The sequence below is a fragment of the Heptranchias perlo genome, chromosome 1, assembly GCF_035084215.1.
Source record: "Heptranchias perlo isolate sHepPer1 chromosome 1, sHepPer1.hap1, whole genome shotgun sequence".
Taxonomy (NCBI): domain Eukaryota; kingdom Metazoa; phylum Chordata; class Chondrichthyes; order Hexanchiformes; family Hexanchidae; genus Heptranchias; species Heptranchias perlo.
The window spans coordinates 41498131-41517573 of NC_090325.1; the positions used below are offsets into that span (position 1 = coordinate 41498131).

Below are 19443 nucleotides of genomic sequence, written 5' to 3' on the forward strand. Positions count from 1 at the left end.
GCCTGCTGATACTCACTGTCAAGGCTCGTACTTGAATAATGACTACTTTGGCAAGGCCCAGAGGACTACCAATATTATGGGACCCTACTCCAGCAAGGAATCAGCCTTCAGGAGAGGGTAGAAAATTGCCCGAGAAAGATCAGTGAGAAATAAAATCTGCCACATGAGATATTTGCCTACTAAAGATATATTTAACAAGAGCCTCTTCATTTAAAGGTCCTTTCTTTTATTATTTTGCACAAAATTTTAACCATGCTCAGATCATGATACAATATAGTGCATTACAAGTTATATAGTACTTGCATATACATATACTTAGAGTCTTATACAGTTGTGCACATTATCAGCATTGCTCATTAATTGGGTTGAGGTCATTATTTGCCAAGAGACTTAGGTAAAGCCTGAATGAGAGAGGGATGCTTTGTTGATAAAACAGTGCTTGATAAACTTGTTTTATTTTTGTTGGAGGGGGGAGGAAGAGAAGAGCTGTGTATCATTTTATGTATAAATTGTGAGTTTCTTACATCATGTTGTAAGCTTATAAATAAAAATAGAAAACAAGCTTGTCAAACACTTTGATGATAATGGTTCCCTTCAAAAAATATTTCTACTACAGTAAAATCTATTTCTAAACTACAGTATAGAGTTATTACAAATCGCTTTTTAATAAACTCTGGTCCCGAATGAAGCTTTTTAAAATTTGAGTGTAAGGTAAAGTTGCTCAAACTCACAAATATGTCAATCCCTAATCACAAAAAGCGATTTTGCTGGTCATAAGTTCATGGTGATGAGACCGAACCATAGTTTTAAATGTACACAGTAAAGTGTAGCATCTTCAGCTCGAACTTCCACATTAGGTGACTGATTGGGAATTTGTGCTTTTTAAGCCTAGCTGCCAGATTCATGGATATTGTGACAGCCATTGTTACCCTGTAAAGTTTTTTTCAGGTTTTATAAACAGAAAAATATACACTGGCACAATGACATGGACATCTTTTGTTTTTTGTAGTTAATTTATTTTTAAAAGATGGGGGCAGATCTTGATTTTGTGCGATAGTGTAAAACGGGTAATAGCGAGTCAGCAGCCTGATTTACATCTCTCCCAATTGAAGTCAACAGAAATAAAAAAAATGGGGAGAGATGTAAAAAGGGCTGCTGAATCGTTATCACCCATTTTACACTATCGCACAAAGTCAAGATCTACCCCATGGTGTTTTAAAATGAGGGTTCACTGTTCCAGGAAGGGAACCCTCCCCAATCTCACTCCAAGGTAATAAGTCCTTTAAAAAAGAAAATTATGAGGAGTGTGGTGTGAAATAAGATCCTTGATTGATTCTTGTCTGTTAAGAAAAAAAAAACATCTATGCCTTGTTTGTAGGTTACAGGGAGGGGAAGAACTCATAGGACAAAAAGAAAGCTGTTTAAAAAGAAAGTCAAATTCACAATTATATTTGGCCACAATCAAGTCCCACACATTTACTTTTAATGCATTTATAGATATCCATAACACATTCTCTTACTCTTCCCACTCCCATCTCCTGAAGGTGCTGATTGGTGTTGGGCTATACCAGGCACTCTCTGGTACCTCATCTAAGTAAACTATACAGTAGAAGTAGTTCCCCAATCGGGCATTCCTGGTCTGGAGTGGGACGGGGCGCACTGGTCAGGGAATCATGGGCTCGGAGACTCTCATTTTATGCCCATTAATTTAAATACATACAACATCAAGATCTGCAAGCCCCCAAATTCCTGACCAGCATTCCTTGCTAGTGCCCAGAGCACCTAATCAGGGAATCAGCCCTAGTGAGTGCTGCATGTTACTTGATCACGCATTCTTCAGCAGAAGTCCCTAGATAGCTATCAGGCACCTGCATCCAGGTAATTTTTTCCCTCTCCAAGCAGTAAAGCATTGACAATTGCAGCATCCCTACTATTGTCCCAGCTGAGATCAGCTAACTCAGCACAGACTGGGAATTAAACCTGGTGCCTTCCTGGTCTGTACAGCTCAATTTCATACTAGACAGTAAACTTCATGGTCTGCACAGCTCAGTTTCATACTAGACAGTAAACTTCCTGGTCTGTACAGCTCAGTTTCATACTAGACAGTAAACTTCCTGGTCTGCACAGCTCAGTTTCATACTAGACAGTAAACTTCCTGGTCTGCACAGCTCAGTTTCATACTAGACAGTAAACTTCCTGGTCTGTACAGCTCAGTTTCATACTCGTTACTCAACAATTCTGTCCGTACATCCTTTAAAAGGCTCAGCGACACTCACATGATCTAAGAATTGGCGTGAGTCCTGGTGAGGCCTCAGGAAAGGACCCAGACCATGATAGGATCGATTACCATACTATATCAGAGTTATGGCTCTGTTGGAGTTATTGGGGGAGCTGAATGCAAGGCACAGTTAACAAATCAGAATGTTTAAGGAAGTTAAAAAAAAATTGATCATTATCTTTACACTTTTGTGATCTCACTGAACATATTGGATAAACAATGAGACAAAGCAACAGCCAATCAAGGAGATGGCAGATGAAGTAATCACAACAACCTGCACAGTGCCAGCCAAGTTCACCAAAGCCCCAACTCCCGCTCCGACCAGGATTTGTGCCAACTGCACCATAGCAGTGAGTGCGGCACAGTCACTACCTTTACCCCTGCTTTCATCCGAAGCTTTTCCGTCTTTTGCTCTTTGCATCTGAAAACAGAGAAAGACCATAACCACGTGAAAAATTGAGGATTCAATCTCACAGGAACTTTATGAGCACTGTAATCCTTATTATCATCATCATTTATTTCATTTTAAAGGGGCACGATCGTCAAGAAAAATATGTGATTTGACAAAACAATTTTTGTTCAAGGAGAGAGAACTAAAAGAGGGATGGATAATTTTTGTCATGATAACAGCAGCAAGTGAAGCAAAGTTGCACTCTGCGGTGACTTACCTCATTGTAGCTCATGTTTGTAAGTAAATGAATAAAGGGACACCAGACACTTTATCATGAAAATGGTGCTCCTTTAAGAAAATGCTAAAAGAAATGTATTGGGCCAGAAATCGTTCCAAACAGCAAGGCAATGTTCATGCCGATCCTGCAAATTAAATTACCAAAAATACTTACTACGGACTCTGTGGCGTTGAATTGCTTGAATTTGAACTTTTAAAAAAATTGTGCGCTATCAACCCAGCCACTGAGCAGCTTGAGTTGCTGGAAAAATTTGAGAGAGGAGAAGACATGCCCACAAAATCTGTCAGGAAGAGAAGTCATGCCCACAGATTCAGACTGCGTTGCTCAAGAAGGCAAGCAGACTTCATTCATTTAAAGTTAGTATTCTGTATGTCATTGTAAATAAAATTGTTATTTTTTTTTATATAAAAAGCCAAAGAAATAGTTGAATTAAAGGGATAGAAGGGAACAGTAAAAAAGATTTTAATTTTTTTAATGTAATTTTTTTTAATGACCAAAAACTATTAAAATAAGGATAATATGAGACTCCACATTTTTAAAAGTTAATTTTCAGTTGTTTGGCAGTCATTAAGACTTACCGCACTGTTAAAATTTAGTTTAGGCCTCTATTTTTAAGCGTACCTGTTAGGTGGCGTAATTAGTACTTTCTAGCTGGGCAGATAAGCAAGTTGGTGTTTTTTCAATGATTTCTCTGATTGCAGTGTGCAAAGTCCCTTTAATTCAAAACTGTCATTATCACCAGCAAGCCATTAGGAGCAAGTTCCGGATTTCCGCATTTCACTGCGCATGTGTGAACCTGCTCTTCAATTTGCCATTATTAACAATGGAGAGTGCAATTGAGCTCCTCCATTATTTCAGGACCGATTTCTGCCCCATTATTTTCTTGTTGGTGCACATCCCCATCTCTCACCATAACTTCGGCAGGGATCCCAGAGAAACGATGTAATTGATGTTTCCGCCGTTTTGCCAGGGTTTCCGTCGACCTTCTGCCAAAGCTATGGCAAGAGATTGGGAGAATCCCGATGGAAATTCTATTGCTAAGTGCCCTGGAAGTAGTTTTGGTAATTCAGGGCAGAGGAGACAAGGAGGCCAAGAATGGCAATAAAATGAAGGAGAAATAAGAAGATGGCCAGCAAAGGTGATAGCTGACAGTTAGACTTGCCAAATACTTGGAGAAACCGTGGGCTGGATTTTCTTCCAATTGGCGGGTTAGCGGCACAGCACGACTACCTGACTCAGCCACTAATCCTGCACTTTATCTTCCTGTGGCCTCATTAGTTATGTGGGGTGAGTTTGGAGCAGTAATATTGCTCCCCATAGGTTTACCACCACTGAGAGGGAAGGAAATTCAATGCTGCCACAGTTGAAATGCTGCAGCCAAGTAAAAGTGTTTGAGGTGAGAAAGAAACAGAAATGGCCAATCTATCAGAGCAGCAGCCTTGGGGCTATCAGCAGCTGGAGCAGCCCCCAGATTTCTGATACATCCATGGAAGTCCTTTTGGCAGAAGTCAAGGCCAGAAGAGCAAGAAAGTTGGGCACTGAGGCCAGGAAGCCTCTTTAGAGGGCGGTACAGACTGTCTGGAGGGAGATGCCAGAAGCAGTCAGTACTATCAAACAGTGCAAACTGAGATTCAATGATATCTCAAGGATGGCCAAGGAAAGTCAAGACACTGTTGCCAATCCGCATCCTATACCGCAGATACAGCCTTCACTCACCCGTTACACTTTTTATCAGAACCTGAGTGTTAGATAAAATCATTTATTCGAAGGGCAAGCTCTGCAAACACTCAAGCACCATCATTACTCAAAACCACTCTGTCAATTCACTTTGTCTGCCACAAGAGCTTCTGCTCGTTTTCAAGGCATGTCGGGGCAGAAATTGCTCGGAGCAGCAAACCAACAGTGCTCGCTGCTCCATAGATTTATACTAACCCACTAACTTACCGTGACCTATTCTTCGGGCACTTCCTCGAATAGGAAGCGGAGAAGAGCCCAGCTTCAGTTCAAGTGAAGCTAGGACCCTGGGAGAAGTGAGAGGAGCGATCTCTCCCCTTGACCGAGAAGATCGCAGCATTTTTGACAAGCTGTGCAACTCTCTGCAGGCTTGGAACGTTAAAGCAAGAAGTGAAAGGTACAACATTAAAATCAATGTGAAAGGTACAACATTAAAATCAATGTAAAAACAGTTATAGACAACAAAAAAGGAGGGTAAGAAATAATTAAATAAAAGAGACAGAAGGGAAAAGTTAAAAAAAAATTTTTAAAGTTTTTAATAACCAAAAACTATTAAAATAGGGAGTAATGAGACTCCATATTTTTAAAAGTTAATTTTTAGTTGTTTGGCAGTCATTAAGACTTAGTGTGCTGTTAAAACTTAGTTTAGACCTGGTATTTTTAAGCATACCTGTTTTGTGGCATAATTAGTTACTTTCCAGCTGGGCAGATAAGCAAGTTGATGCTTTTTCAATGGTTTCTCTGATTGCAGCGTGTGATATCCCTTTAATTTGAAGTTATCATATTGCCGGTGAATCAGTAAGAGCAAGTTCCAGATTTTCGCATTTCACTGCACGTGTGCGAACGCCAGAACTTGCTCCTCCATTTCGCCACGAACAACGGTGAGCGCTGTTGAGCTCACTGTTATTTCGCAAGTAATTTCTGCCTTCATTTAAAGAGATAATGCACATGTAACTCTTGTTGTAATGAGATGCAGGAGATCTATGGGTGAATTGTTCATGGCACTCACATGCCTTCAATAAGAGGAAAAGCTGGCCCATAATGCCAAAGAAATGCAATTAGGTGAGGAGGACCATCACAAAAAACCATGGCGTACAATTTTTGCTAATTTTCCCGATCTCCCGCTGCAACTCTGGCAGAAACCCTGCAGAAACAGAGTAAAAGGCAACTTATGCCATTTTTCCGTGTTTCCGATGATCTCTCGCTGAAGTTATGGTGGACTATCGGGAGAAGCCCCGCAGAAATTCCAGCCACCTGAGTCTGCATGAACAGGAGGCGATAGTTATCATAGGCCGGCAGGAGAAGCTGTGGCAGCTTCCTGGGTAGCAGATTCATGTGCAGGATAAGGTGGTTAGCATCGCCTACTAGCTGCACATTAATGGAATGAAAGCTTTTTCTGCTCTTGAAATTGAGGGGGATTTTCAGGGCATAGGCATTCTATCAACTGCTCCTTGCATCTGTAGAAACCCTGCCAGTCTGTAGAACTGGATAGCTCTCCATCTATCTGCTTCTCTGGCATCACGCCTGTAGAGAGCATCAGTGACCCTCAAATATAGTGGTGAGCTACTGCCTGACTAATGTGCCTGGAGGTTCCATGGGAAAGAGATTCATAGCAGTATGACCTTGACTGGTACAGACAATGCTGTTCTCCTGCTGGAAGCAGTTGGAATTTCTCCACACTCACCTCCAAGGGAAAGCTCAATTTTTTTGAGACAATGATATTCATAAAAGTCTAAGAAAGACCTTCTTAGCCTCTAAACCGAGCTGAGTGGGTACGCATGTGGAGGAAACAAACGTCTTCCACGATGCCTCACTCTAAGTGCCGCCAATCTAGCCTCATCCATTTCTTCCTCCTTCTCCTCTTCATAACACAATAGAGGATTCCAATTGGAAAACCCACAACCCCAGTCCAAAACTATGCTATTTGCAGAGATGACTAAAAATGGTTGCAAAAGTCCTGACAAAACCTCAAAGTACTAAAACAGTTCAATATGCAGGCAAAGTAATACCAACCTTCAGCTGCAGCAAACAAAATGGCTTCCTCCAAGCAATCGCCCCCTCAAGGATATCTTAGTAACGCTCATACCAATATTTATATAGTGGCAGTAATAATTTGGGATGGAATTGGAAAAATGGGTCACAGAGGTTAGCTATGCCCATTTTGACCCCATTTAATTGTGGAACAACACATTTCCGAAGGGCTTTAAAGGGGACTGGTAATATTTTGGCAGGAAAATTCATGAAATAGTAGTTTTGAGCAGTAGCCATTACTGTCTCAATTTACTCAGTTTACTAGAGATCTAGAACTAGGGGGCATAGTCTCAGGATAAGGGATCGGCCATTTAAGACTGAGATGAGGAGGAATTTCTTCACTCAGAGGGTTGTGAATTTTTGGAATTCTCTACCCCAGAGGGCTGTGGATGCTGAGTCATTGAGTATATTCAAGGCTGAGATTGATAGATTTTTGGATTCTAGGGGAATCAAGGGATATGAGGATCGGGCAGGAAAGTGGAGTTGAGGTTGAAGATCAGCCATGATCTTATTGAATAACGGAGCAGGCTCGAGGGGCCATATGGCCTACTCCTGCTCCTATTTCTTATGTTCTTATGTACTGCATCAAAACCACCCCAAAATTCAGAAGATAATTCAGCCCTGTGTCTCTGAAGAATTGAAAAAAAACATGCCCAATTGAACAGCGTGGAAGAGACCAAGATATAATGATTAAGCCATTGCACTGCAAGACTACTAGGGTGCTGAGGATCAGGAGTGCAAGTTTGAGAAATTATTCCTCATTTCATTTTAGAAGAGGATTAGTTAGGTCAAAATTGGCAAATTCAAACTAGTTTCTGATAACTGCTATTTCTGTTAAGGATTCCTTGCTCCTTTTGCCTTGTCACACAGTCGATGCACAACTTTGTCCATGCTAAATGATGAGGAACTCTCTTCTATTTGTGAAATCTTTGATGTTCCCATTAACATCTGCTAGTTAAATTATGGATCCTTTGAACGATTATGTAAGCTTCTGGTTTTTAAAATGTTTTTATATATGTGTAATTCCTTTCAAGTGCTGGAGGATTGAACACTCATGAAGATGTCTTTATCTCTTGTTCCCAGCTGCCTTAATGGAGTATTGAATCTTACAACACCAGGTTATAGTCCAACAATTTTATTTTAAAATCACAAGCTTTCGGAGATTATGCCCTTCGTCAGGTGAAGGGGATAATCTCCGAAAGCTTGTGATTTTAAAATAAAATTGTTGGACTATAACCTGGTGTTGTAAGATTCCTTACATTTGTCCACCCCAGTCCATCACCGGCATCTCCACATCATTGATGGAGTACGTGTGTGTGACAGACCAGATGGCTTCAGTTCACTTGGAAATGACACATCTGAGTAACTGCAGCACGCAGGGACTCCAAAGCACCTGAAGCCCTTATTTTGCTTCCTCCGAAACTCTGAAATAATAGACCTGGAATTCCTCTGGGGGGCTTTGGTGGAGGAGCTGGGACCCAAATCCTGGGGCCAGGGAGATCAGCATATTTTGTGCAAGAATGTGTACATTTTCAGAGTGCTGGCTCAGATAGGGGAGGGTGAGGATATACCACTGTAGCACCTTTCAGTGGCACAAGTGGGCAGCTGTGCCAACCAAAAATCTTAAACATTTTTTGCAATGCTCTAATTTTGAATTTGGTGGTTTCTGAACAGCAAATCGAGTCATGCAAGGGTACACAGAAGTTACAACACAGAAATAGGTCATTTGGCCCAACCAATCATGAAATTTGCTAATGGCACAAAAGTAGGAGGGTTGGCAAATAGCAGGGAGAACTGTAAAAGACTTCTGGAAGACACAGACAGGTTAGCAGAAAGGAATCAGGTGGGAGATGCAATTTCATGTGAATAAATGTGAGGTAATACATTTTGGGAGGAAAAACATGGAATAAGAACATAAGAAATAGGAGCAAGAGTAGGCCATATGGCCCCTCAAGACTGTTCTGCCATTCATAGGAACAGGAGTAGGCCATTCAGCCCCTCGTGCCTGCTCCGCCATTTGATAAGATCATGGCTGATCTGTGATCTAACTCCATATACCCACCTTTGGGCCATCTCCCTTAATACCTTTGATTGCCAAAAAGCTATCTATCTCACATTTAAATTTAGCAATTGAGCTAGTACCAATTGCCATTTGCGGAAGAGAGTTCCAAACTTCTACCACCCTTTGTGTGCAGAAATGTTTTCTAATCTCTCTCCTGAAAGGTCTGGCTCTAATTTTTAGACTTTGCCCCCTACTCCTAAAATCCCCAACCAGCGGAAATAGTTTCTCTCTATCCACCCTATCCGTTCCCCTTAATACTTCGATCAGATCACCCCTTAACCTTTGAAACTCCAGAGAATACAACCCCAATTTGTGTAATCTCTCCTCATAACTTAATCCTTGAAGTCTGGGTATCATTCTAGTAAACCTACGCTGCACTCCCTCCAAAGCCAATATGTCCTTCCGAAGGTGCGGTGCCCAGAACTGCTCACATTACTCCAGGTGCGGTCTAACCAGGGTTTTGTATAGCTGCAGCATAACTTCTGCCCCCTTGTACTCTAGTCCTCTGGATATAAAGGCCAGCATTCCATTAGCCTTATTGATTATTTTCTGCACCTGTTCATGACACTTCAATGATCTATGTACCTGAACCCCTAGGTCCCTTTGGACATCTACTGTTTTTAACTTTTTACCATTTAGAAAGTACCCTGTTCTATCCTTTTTTGATCCAAAGTGGATGACCTCACATTTGTCTACATTGAATTCCATGTGCCACAGTTTTGCCCATTCACCTAATCTATCAATATCCCTTGGTAATTTTATGTTTTCATCTACACTGCTTACAATGCCACCAATCTTTGTGTCATCGGCAAACTTAGATATGAGGCTTTCTATGCCTTCATCTAAGTCGTTAATAAATATTGTGAATAATTGAGGCCCCAAGACAGATCCCTGCGGGACTCCACTAGTCACATCCTGCCAATGTGAGTACCTACCCATTATCCCTACTCTCTGTCGCCTTTCGCTCAGCCAACTTCCTAACCAAGTCCCTACTTTTCCCTCAATTCCATGGGCTTCTATCTTAGCTAACAGTCTCTTATGTGGGATCTTATCAAATGCCTTCTGGAAGTCGATATAAATAACATCCATTGACATTCCCCTGCCCACTACTTTAGTCACCTCTTCAAAAAATTCAATCAGGTTTGTCAGGCACGACCTACCTTTCACAAATCCACGCTGGCTCTCTCTGATTAACTGAAAATTCTCGAGGTGTTCAGTCACCCTATTCTTATTTATAGACTCCAGCATTTTCCCTACAACAGATGTTAGGCTAACTGGTCTATAATTCCCTGGTTTCCCTCTCTCTCCTTTCTTAAAAAGCGGAGTGACATGTGCAATTTTCCAATCTAGAGGGACAGTTCCTGAATCTAGAGAACCATGAAAGATTATAGTTAGGGCATCTGCAATGTGCTCACCTACTTCCTTTAAAGCCCTGGGATGGAAACCATCTCGTCCTGGGGATTTGTCACTCTTTAGTGCTATTATTTTCTTCTTTACTGTTGCTTTACTTATATTAATTTTATCGAGTCCCTGTCCCCGATTCAATATTAGTTTTCTTGGATTTTCCGGCATTCTTGTAAATACTGACGCAAAGTAATCATTCAACATGTCCACCATTTCCCCATTGTCAATGAAAATATTCCCACTTTCTGTTTTTAAGGGGCCAACACTGCTCCTGACCACCCTCTTTTTCCTAAGATCTTCAAACTCAACTCCACTTTCCTGCCCTATCCCCATACCTCTTGATTCCCCTAGAGTCCAAAAAATCTATCTATCTCAGCCTTGAATATACTCAATGACTCAGCATCTACAGCCCTCTGGGGTAGAGAATTCCAAAGATTCACAACCCTCTGAGTGAAGAAATTCCTCCTCATCTCAGCCTTAAATGGCTGACCCCTTATCCTGCAACTATGTCCCCTAGTTCTAGACTCTCAGCGTCTACCCTGTCAAACCCCCTCAGAATTTTATATGTTTCAATGAAGATCACCTCTCATTCTTCTAAACTCGAGGGAGTATAAGCTCATTCTACTCAATCTCTCCTCATGGGCAACCCTCTCATCCCAGGAATCAATCTGGTGAACCTTCGTTGCATCACCTCCAAGGCAAGAGTATCCTTCCTTAGTTAAGGAAACAAAAATTGTACACGGTGGTCCAGATGTGGTCTCACCAAAGCTCTGTACAATTGTAGCAAGGGTTCCTTACTCTTGTACTCCAACCATCTTGCAATAAAGGAAAACATGCCATTTGCTTTCCTAATTGCTTGCTGTTCTTGCATACTAACTTTTTCTTGCATACTAAACTCTTTTTCTTGTACGAGGACACCCAAATCTCTCTCACCACCAACATTTGATAGTCCCCATTGAAAAAGTATTCTGTTTTTCTATTCACCTTACCAAAGTAAATAACCTCACATTTTCCCACATTATACTCCATCTGCCACCTTCTTGTCCAGTCACTTAACAAGTCTATATCCCTTTGTAGACTCTGTGTCCTCCTCACAGCTTACTTTCCAATCTACCTTTGTATTGTTAGCAAACTTGGATACATTACACTCGGTCCCTTCATCTAAGTCATTAATATGGATTGTAAAATCGCTGAGGCCCAAGCACTGATCCTTGTGGCAGCCCATTAGTTACAGCCTGCCAACCTGAAAATGACCCATTTATTCCCACTCTCTGTTTTCTGTCCATTAACCAATCCTCTATCCATGCTAATATATTATCCCCAACCCCCTGAGCCCTTATCTTGCGTAACAACCTTTTATATACAGAAACAATAGAGGTGCCATTACTGGGTGTATTCTATAGGCCACCAGCTAGTAGGAAGGAGATAGAGGAGCAAAATTGCAGGGAAATTACAGAGAGGTGCAAAAGTCATAGAGTAGTGATAACGGGGGACTGTACCTATCCAAATGTAGATTGCAACAGTAATAAGGGGCAAAGAGGGGGAGTAATTTTTGAAATGTGTTCAGGAGAACTTTCTTGACCAGTACGTTTCCAGCCCAACAAGGAAGGAGGCATTGCTGGATTTGGTTCTGGGGAATGAAGCTGGCCAAGTGGAGCAAGTGTCAGTGGGGGAACATTTTGGGGACAGTGATCATAGTATCAAAGTTTAGAATAGCTATGGAAAAGGACATGGTTCACGCTACAGTAAAAATACTCAATTGGAGGAGGGCCAATTTCAGTGGGATAAGAACAGATCTGGTCCAAGTAAATTGGAAGGCAAAACTGTAATTGAGCAATGGGCAGCCTTTAAGAAGGAGATGGTTCAGGTGCAATATAGGTACATTCCCACAAGGGAGAAAGGTAGGGCGATTAAAGCCAGAGCTTGCTGGATGACAAAAGAGATAGTGAGTAAGATGAAGCAGAAAAAAAAGGGCATATGGCAGATGTCAGGTTGATAATACAAGTGCGAACCAGGCTGAATACAGAAAGTTCAGAGGGGAAGCGAAAAAGGAAATAAGACGGGCAAAGAGAGATTATGAGAATAGACTGGTGGCAAACATTAAAGGGAATCCAAGAGTCTTCTATAGGCAAGCAAACTGTAAAAGGGTAGTAAGAGGAGGGGTGGGGCCGATCAGGGATCAAAAAGATCTACTCATGGAGGCAGAGGGCGTGGCCGAGTTACAAAATGAGTACTTTGCATTTGTCTTTACCAAGGAAGAAGATGCTGTCAGAGTCTCAGTAAAGGAAGATGTAGTTGAGATACTGGATAGGCTAATAATTGATAAAGAGGAGGTACTAGAAAGGCTGGCTGTACTTAAAGTAGAAAAGTCATCCGGTCCAGATGGGATGCATTCTAGGTTGCTGAGGGAAGTAAAGGTGGAATTTGCGGCGGTACTGGCCATAATCTTCCAAACATTCTTAGATATGGAGGTGCTGCCAGAGGACTGGAGAATTGCAAATGTTACACCCTTGTTCAGAAAAACGTGTAAGGATAAACCCAGCAACTATAGGCCAGTCAGTTTAATCTCGGTGGTGGGGAAACTTTTAAAAACGATAATCTGGGACAGAATTAGCAGTCACTTGGACAAGTGTGGATTGATTAGGGAAAGCCATTACGGATTTGTTAAAGGCAAATCGTGTTTAACTAACTTGATAGAGTTTTTTGATGAGGTAACAGAGAGGGTCGATGAGGGCAATGCGGTTGATCTGGTGTATATGTACTTTCAAAAGGCATTTAATAAAGTGCCACATAATGGGCTTGTCATCAAGACTGAACCCCATGGAATAAAGGGGGCAGTAGCAGCATGGATACAAAATTGGCTTAGTAATAGGAAGCAGAGAGTAGTGGTGAAAAGTTGTTTGTCGGATTGGAGGGAGGTGTACAGTGGTGTTCCTCAGGGGTCAGTACTAGGACGACTGCTTTTCTTGATATAAATTAATGACACAGAGCACAATTTCCAAATTTGCAGATGACACAAAACTTGGAAGTGTAGTGAACATTGAGGAGGGTAGTGATAGACTTCAAGAGGATATAGACATGCTGGTGGAATGGGCAGACACGTGGCAGATAAAATTTAACGCAGAGAAATGTGGTGATACATTTCGGTAGGAAGAATGAGGAGAGGCAATATAAACTAAAGGGCACAATTCTAAAAGGGGTAGAGAAACAGAGAGATCTGGGGGTATATCGTTAAAAGTGGCAGGACAGGTTGAGAAAGCAGTTAAAAAAGCATACGGGATCCTGGGCTTTATAAATAGAGGCATGGAGTACAAAAGCAAGGAAGTCATGATGAACCTTTATAAAACACTGGTTCGACCAGTTCTGGGCACCACACTTTAGGAAAGATGTGAAGGCCATAGAGAGGGTGCAGAAAAGATTTACCAGAATGATTCCAGGGATGTGGGACTTTAGTTACATGGATAGACTGGAGAAGCTGGGGTTGTTCTCCTTGGAACAGAGAAGGTTGAGAGATTTTTATAGAGATATTTAAAATCATGAAGGGTCTAGACAAAGTAGGTTGAGAGAAACTGTTCCAATTGGCGGAGGGGTCCAGGACCAGAGGACATAGATTTAAGGTGATTGGCAAAAGAACCAAAGGTGACATGAGGAAAAACTTTTTTTATCCAGCGAGTGGTTAGGATCTGGAATGCAGATTCAATCGTGGCCTTTCAAAAGGGAACTGGATAAGTACTTGAAAGGAAAAAAATTGCAGAGCTTATGGGGATAGGGCGGGGGAGTGGGACTAGCTGGATTTCTCTTGCATAGAGCTGGCCTGGACTCGATGGGCTGAATGACCTCCTTCTGTGCTGTAACCTATGATTCTATGTGGCACCTTATTGAATGCCTTTTGAAAATCCAAATATACTACATTCACTGGTTCCCCTTTCTCTACCCTGTTAGTTACATCCTCAAAAAACACTAATAAATTTGTTAAACATGATTTCCCTTTCATAAAACCTTGTTGACTCTGCCTAATCATATTATGAATTTCTAAGTGCCCTGTTACCATTTCCTTGATAATGGATTCCAGCATTTTCCCAATGACTGATGTCAGGCTAACTGGCCTGTAGTTCTTTTTTCTCTCTCCATCCTTTCTTGAATAGCGGTGTTACATTTGCCACCTTCCTATCCGCTGAGACCTTTCTAGAATCTAAGGAATTTTGGAAGATCACAATCAATGCATCTACAAACTCTGCAGCCATTTCTTTTAGAACCCTAGGATTTAGGCCATCAGGTCCAGTGGATTGATCGGCTTTTAGTCCCATTAGTTTCTCTAATACCTTTTCTCTACTGATATTAATTACTTTAAGTTCCTCACTCTTATTAGCCCCTTGGTTCCCCACCATTTCTGGTATGCTTTTTGTGTCTTATATTGTGAAGACAGATACAAAATATTTGTTTAATGTCTCTGCTATTTCGTTATTCCCCATTATAATTACTCCTGTCTCATCCTCTAAGGGACCAACGTTTACTTTTGCTATTCTCTTCCTTTTTACATACTTGTAGAAGCTCTTACAATCTGTTTTTATATTTCTTGCTAGTTTACTCTCATTTTCTATTTTCTCCCGCTATCATTTTTTTGGTCCTCCTTTGCTGGTTTCTAAAACTCTCCCAATCCTCAGGCTTACTACTTTTCTTCGCAACATTATAAGCCTCTTCTTTTAATCTAATACTATCCTTAACTTCTTTAGTTAGCCACGGATGGATCACTTTTCCCATGGAGTTCTTATTTCTCAATGGAATGTATATTCATTGAGAATATTGAATTATTTCTTTAAATGTTTACCATTGCTTATCTACTGTCACACTTTTCAATCTAATTTCCCAATCTACCTTAGCCAACTTGCCCCTTGTACCTATTTAATTGGCTTTATTTAAGTTTAAGACTCTAGTTTCTGACTTAAGTTTGTCACTCTCATGCTCAACGTGAAATTCTCTCATATGATCTCTCTTCCCCAGAGATTCCTTTACTATAAGATTACCAATTAACCCTGTCTCATTACACAATACAAGATCTGAAATAGACTGGGAATGGGAGTGTGCACTCAATAGAAAGACAGTGAAGGGTGTGGATGAACAGAGGACTAGGGCTCGATTTTCCCAGGGAATTGTGAGCGCATTGGGGGTGGGAGGCTCCAAAAAATCGGGGAGATCCCGTTCGGGTTTGGAGTCCGGCTCCAACCCGCAGACTTCCAGGATCCCCATTAACGTGTCTGGGTGCGCGCGTGCTTCCCGAATGCGGAAGTCCCACCGGCATTTAAAGCTGACGGAATCATACTTTGCACAGTTGTCGAGATAGTTTAAGTAGTAGAACTACTTAATTTTCTCCACATTTTGGCAGGTGTGTGATTTTGAAGCATCCTCAGCGTGTTTCCCGTGCTGTAGAAACACACCCTGTTGCAACAGATGTGTTTCAGCCAGCAGCCAGTGAGACATTCAAATGCTTATTTGACAGATAGGGAGAAAAGGTTGCTAATTGCAGTAGGGCATTCTGTTATTTCAGTCAAAGATTTGGCTGCAAAATCTTTGTGTTTTCACTGAAAATTCTTACTTTTCCACTCACAATTCTTCTGTTCAAACGTATTTAACTACTTTGCGGACCCCCTCAAACTCACACCATTAGGATGGGGAGGTGCCATGGCTACATTCACCACTACATCGGAGGTCCAGCAACATCACCAGCCTCGCCAGGCACGGCATCCACCTCCGCCACTTGGAGCTCCACAACACAGTGCTGCGCCACAAGCACCTGCCCAAGAGCACAGAGGGCAACAACAGAGAGGGGTGCCGCTTGAGGAGGCCCCATCCACATCTGCCACCCACTTTGAGGAGGAGGAGGAGGAGGAGGAGCATGTGAACGGTTCTCCTAACATCAGAAAGTGTGAAGAGTCCAGTCCTCACACCACCTGAATAGAGCAGCGCCCACACCAGGCACCCACCGCCCCACCCCTCCCTGCACAAAACAGTCCTGCAACTGCACATACACCCACTGTAAAGTGACCCAATGGGTGGCATCAAATGTCGCTGGTGATGGTGAACCTCATGAAAGGGCCCTATTAGAAAAGTCAGTCAAAATTGGCCAAGACATGGCAGTAGTGGTGACAATCATAATATTTAATGTAAGTTTAACAAAAAGCAAATAAATAAAAAACATGACCAACAGTCAAACACCCTTGTGCATCCCCTTCATGCTTACAAAACCTTCGCCTTTCTCTTCCGACTACTTCTACGTGGTGCATCCACTCTGGCTGCAGCAGAGGTAGTGGCAGGTTGCTCTTGCTCATGCCCTGACTGCTTAGATGCTTTGGGCTTATGCCCTCTGAGTTTTGGTGCCAGTGAGGGCCCCTCCAAAGACTGCTCCACCTGCACTTGGAGAGCAGGCAGCATTGCGGGTACTGGTTGAGAGGGGGGCAACGGGTGAGACGTGGGAGCACTTTGAGTGGTGACCCCACTTCCATGTCCATTTTTGCCATCATCCCTCCCCTGGGCCAGGCCCACATCATTCCTACCACTCTGCTGGACAACAGTTTGGAGGACATATGTGAAGCCTTGTAAGACCAGTGCTCGTATATCTGCCTGCCTGTTTAAGGCGGCAGAATGTTGTTCACTGTGAGTCCAAACGGCTGTTGTCAGGGCCTGAATGGACCCATTTGTGATCCATGCTTGAAGCTCAATGGAGGCTAGCCTTCTCTCCATTGCAGACATTCCTGCACTTACCCGTGACAGTCCCTCAGCGAGCTGCTCACATCCCTGTGACAATATCTCACAGATTCCCTCCCATACCTGTGCCACCATTCCAATCATGCAGGAGTTGGACTCTTCCATCCTCTGTGCTATTGTAGAGAGTGCGTGTGGCACCTGTTCCACCACCTCGCAAATGTGCTGCTGTCCCTCGATCATTCTCCTTTTAAAGGATGGCCCCCAGGGTTCAGCATCTGCGTCCAGCAGAGCTGAGCCTGAAGAGGAGTGCTCCCACCGACCTGGACTCTCCACAGCTGCCCCTTACACCAGTGTCTGCTCGAGCTCACGTGTGTGGTAACTCACCAGGTGCCAACCCAACTAACTGAGGACTAGGACCCACCGAGGTGTGAGTATCTGTGCTGGTGGATGGCTCGCTAAGATGTGACGGTGCACCCTCAGAGGTCAGCAGGTCCTCTGAGGAACTGCCCTCTGCCATCACTGCAGTCGCTGAAGGCCATGTAAGAGAACAGAAGGCAATATCAAGCACCATCACAGATGTGTCATGTTGCGATGAGCATACTGAGGTGCTGAAGATGGTAAGGCATGTTAACATCAATTCATGAACGTTAAAGTTATGTCACCAGACGTTTGTTGGGTGCCAGTCTCGAAGTCCCCGACAGACAGACACTCGAGGGTTCAGCTGAGCTCCAGTGCCTCCTGCTCAACGTCTGCGAGGATGACAATTTGTTGCGGCATCCTTCCAGTTGTTGCCCTCTCCCGTGCATTCTGGGCTGTCTTCTCCTATAAGGGGAGAAACTACAGACACGTGAGAGTGAATGATGGTGACATGGCCAACCGATGAATGCATTGGTTTGGGTGTGGTTGACCATGAAAGAGATGCATCAGAGGGTAGGTATGAGACAGAGCCATGACATTGTATGAGGATTGGGTTGAGTGGTAGTGATGGCGTGACTAATGGGAGGTGAGGAAGTGCAGGTAAGTTGAGGATGAGCCTTAAGTAGGTGTGGGCAGTGATGTGACAGAGTAGTTTTGTCAGTGCAAAATGAGTTGGGGGGGGGGGGGTGGTGGGAGTGGTGATGTGTAAGACGGAATGTAGGAGAATGAGTAAGTGTACTCACTTTGGCTGACCTAGTTAGGTCATTGAAGCGCTTCCTGCACTGGATCCAGGTGTGGGATATGTTGCTGCTGCTGGTGACCTGCTCTGCCACCTCAAGCCAGGCCTTCTTGGTGACATAGGCAGGCCACTTCCTCCCGTCCGCTGGGTTAGACACATCCCTCCTCTTCACTCCATCCAGTAGCATCTGGAGTGAGGCATCGTTGAATCTTGGAGCAGTCTTGCCCCTGTACTGCTCCAATTCAGTGTGTGGATGTTTGCTCCAGGAGAAACCATTGAAGGACTGCCCCTTTAAATAGTGCTCTTCCAGCTGAAAGCCTGTGATGTGGGTGCGCAGATCGCCCGCTGCGCAGCTTTCGGACGGCACACCCGGAAGCCAAGGTAAGTGGCACCAATTGACTCGTGATCGCATGCAAAATGGACATTTTTTATTGGGTGGTTACCCACAAGCCCAATCACCCCCCCCACTACCATCCCGCCTCCACTCTAATATCGGGGCCCCTATGGTGTAATTTTAACCCCCAAGAACGGGGGGCGGGGTTGGGGGCGGGTGAGCAGTAAAAATCGTGGCTTTTTGGAGCGGGACCACATCCCGGTTCCAATGCGCCCACTTCTGGGTTTGACCCAGGCGCGTTTGGATGCGTGTGCGCAACAGACACCTGGAAATCCCACCCCCACATAAAGCTAGCGGACTGATACTTAAAGAGGCAATGTACTTTATTGCGATAGATGAGACACTTAATGTTTGTGTTTTACAAAAGTAAAACAACTTTCTGTTCAGGTTTCCCCTTGCTTCCAATTCACGTAAGGTGAAAGCAGGTGGGATGGGCCAGATCCATGTGGTGAGTGCCTTTATTGAACTGCTTGTGGGTCCAGAGGAGCAGGAGTACTTCTTCCAGGCCCAACAAGCTCTCCTGGTGCAACATGACCCCGTAATCAACCAATTCCTCCCCCCCTGGATGCTGGACCCTTTCCCACCGATACTGGACCCCCCGATTTTATCCAAGGCTCACCCGATGTTATCCATGTCCCCTCACCTCACCCCCCCACCACTACCACCCCCCCCACCCCCCCCCCCCCCCCCCACTCTTCCAATTTCTTCCTGGGCCCACGATCTCTCTTACCCTCCCTCCCCCCTCTCTGATTCACGACTCCTTTCCCTCCCTCCTGACGTGTGGGAAACACAGAAGCACAAATACTTACCTTCAATTGAGTTGCGATCGCAGATTGCGACGCACTCTTTTGGCTGCCAGGTTCCCCAGGCGAATATTTAAAGACAGGCTGGGTTCCCGGCTCCCAGTTAAAATCATGCCCCTAGGGTTCAAATGCATACTTCCCTGAATGTGAGTGCGCAGGTAGAAAAAGCCATAAAGAAAGTCATTGGAAT

General features: G+C 43.5%; 1 protein-coding gene across 1 annotated transcript in view; it reads right to left on the reverse strand.

The window, feature by feature from the left end:
• Positions 1 to 222: 222 nt before the first annotated feature.
• Positions 223 to 19443, reverse strand: part of slc45a2 (solute carrier family 45 member 2) — an 89598-nt gene continuing 70377 nt past the window's right edge. The window contains exon 7 of the mRNA XM_067990784.1: positions 223 to 2699. Coding sequence (XP_067846885.1) covers positions 2475 to 2699 — 225 coding nt within the window. The 3' untranslated portion in view covers positions 223 to 2474. The remainder of the gene's footprint in view (positions 2700 to 19443) is intronic.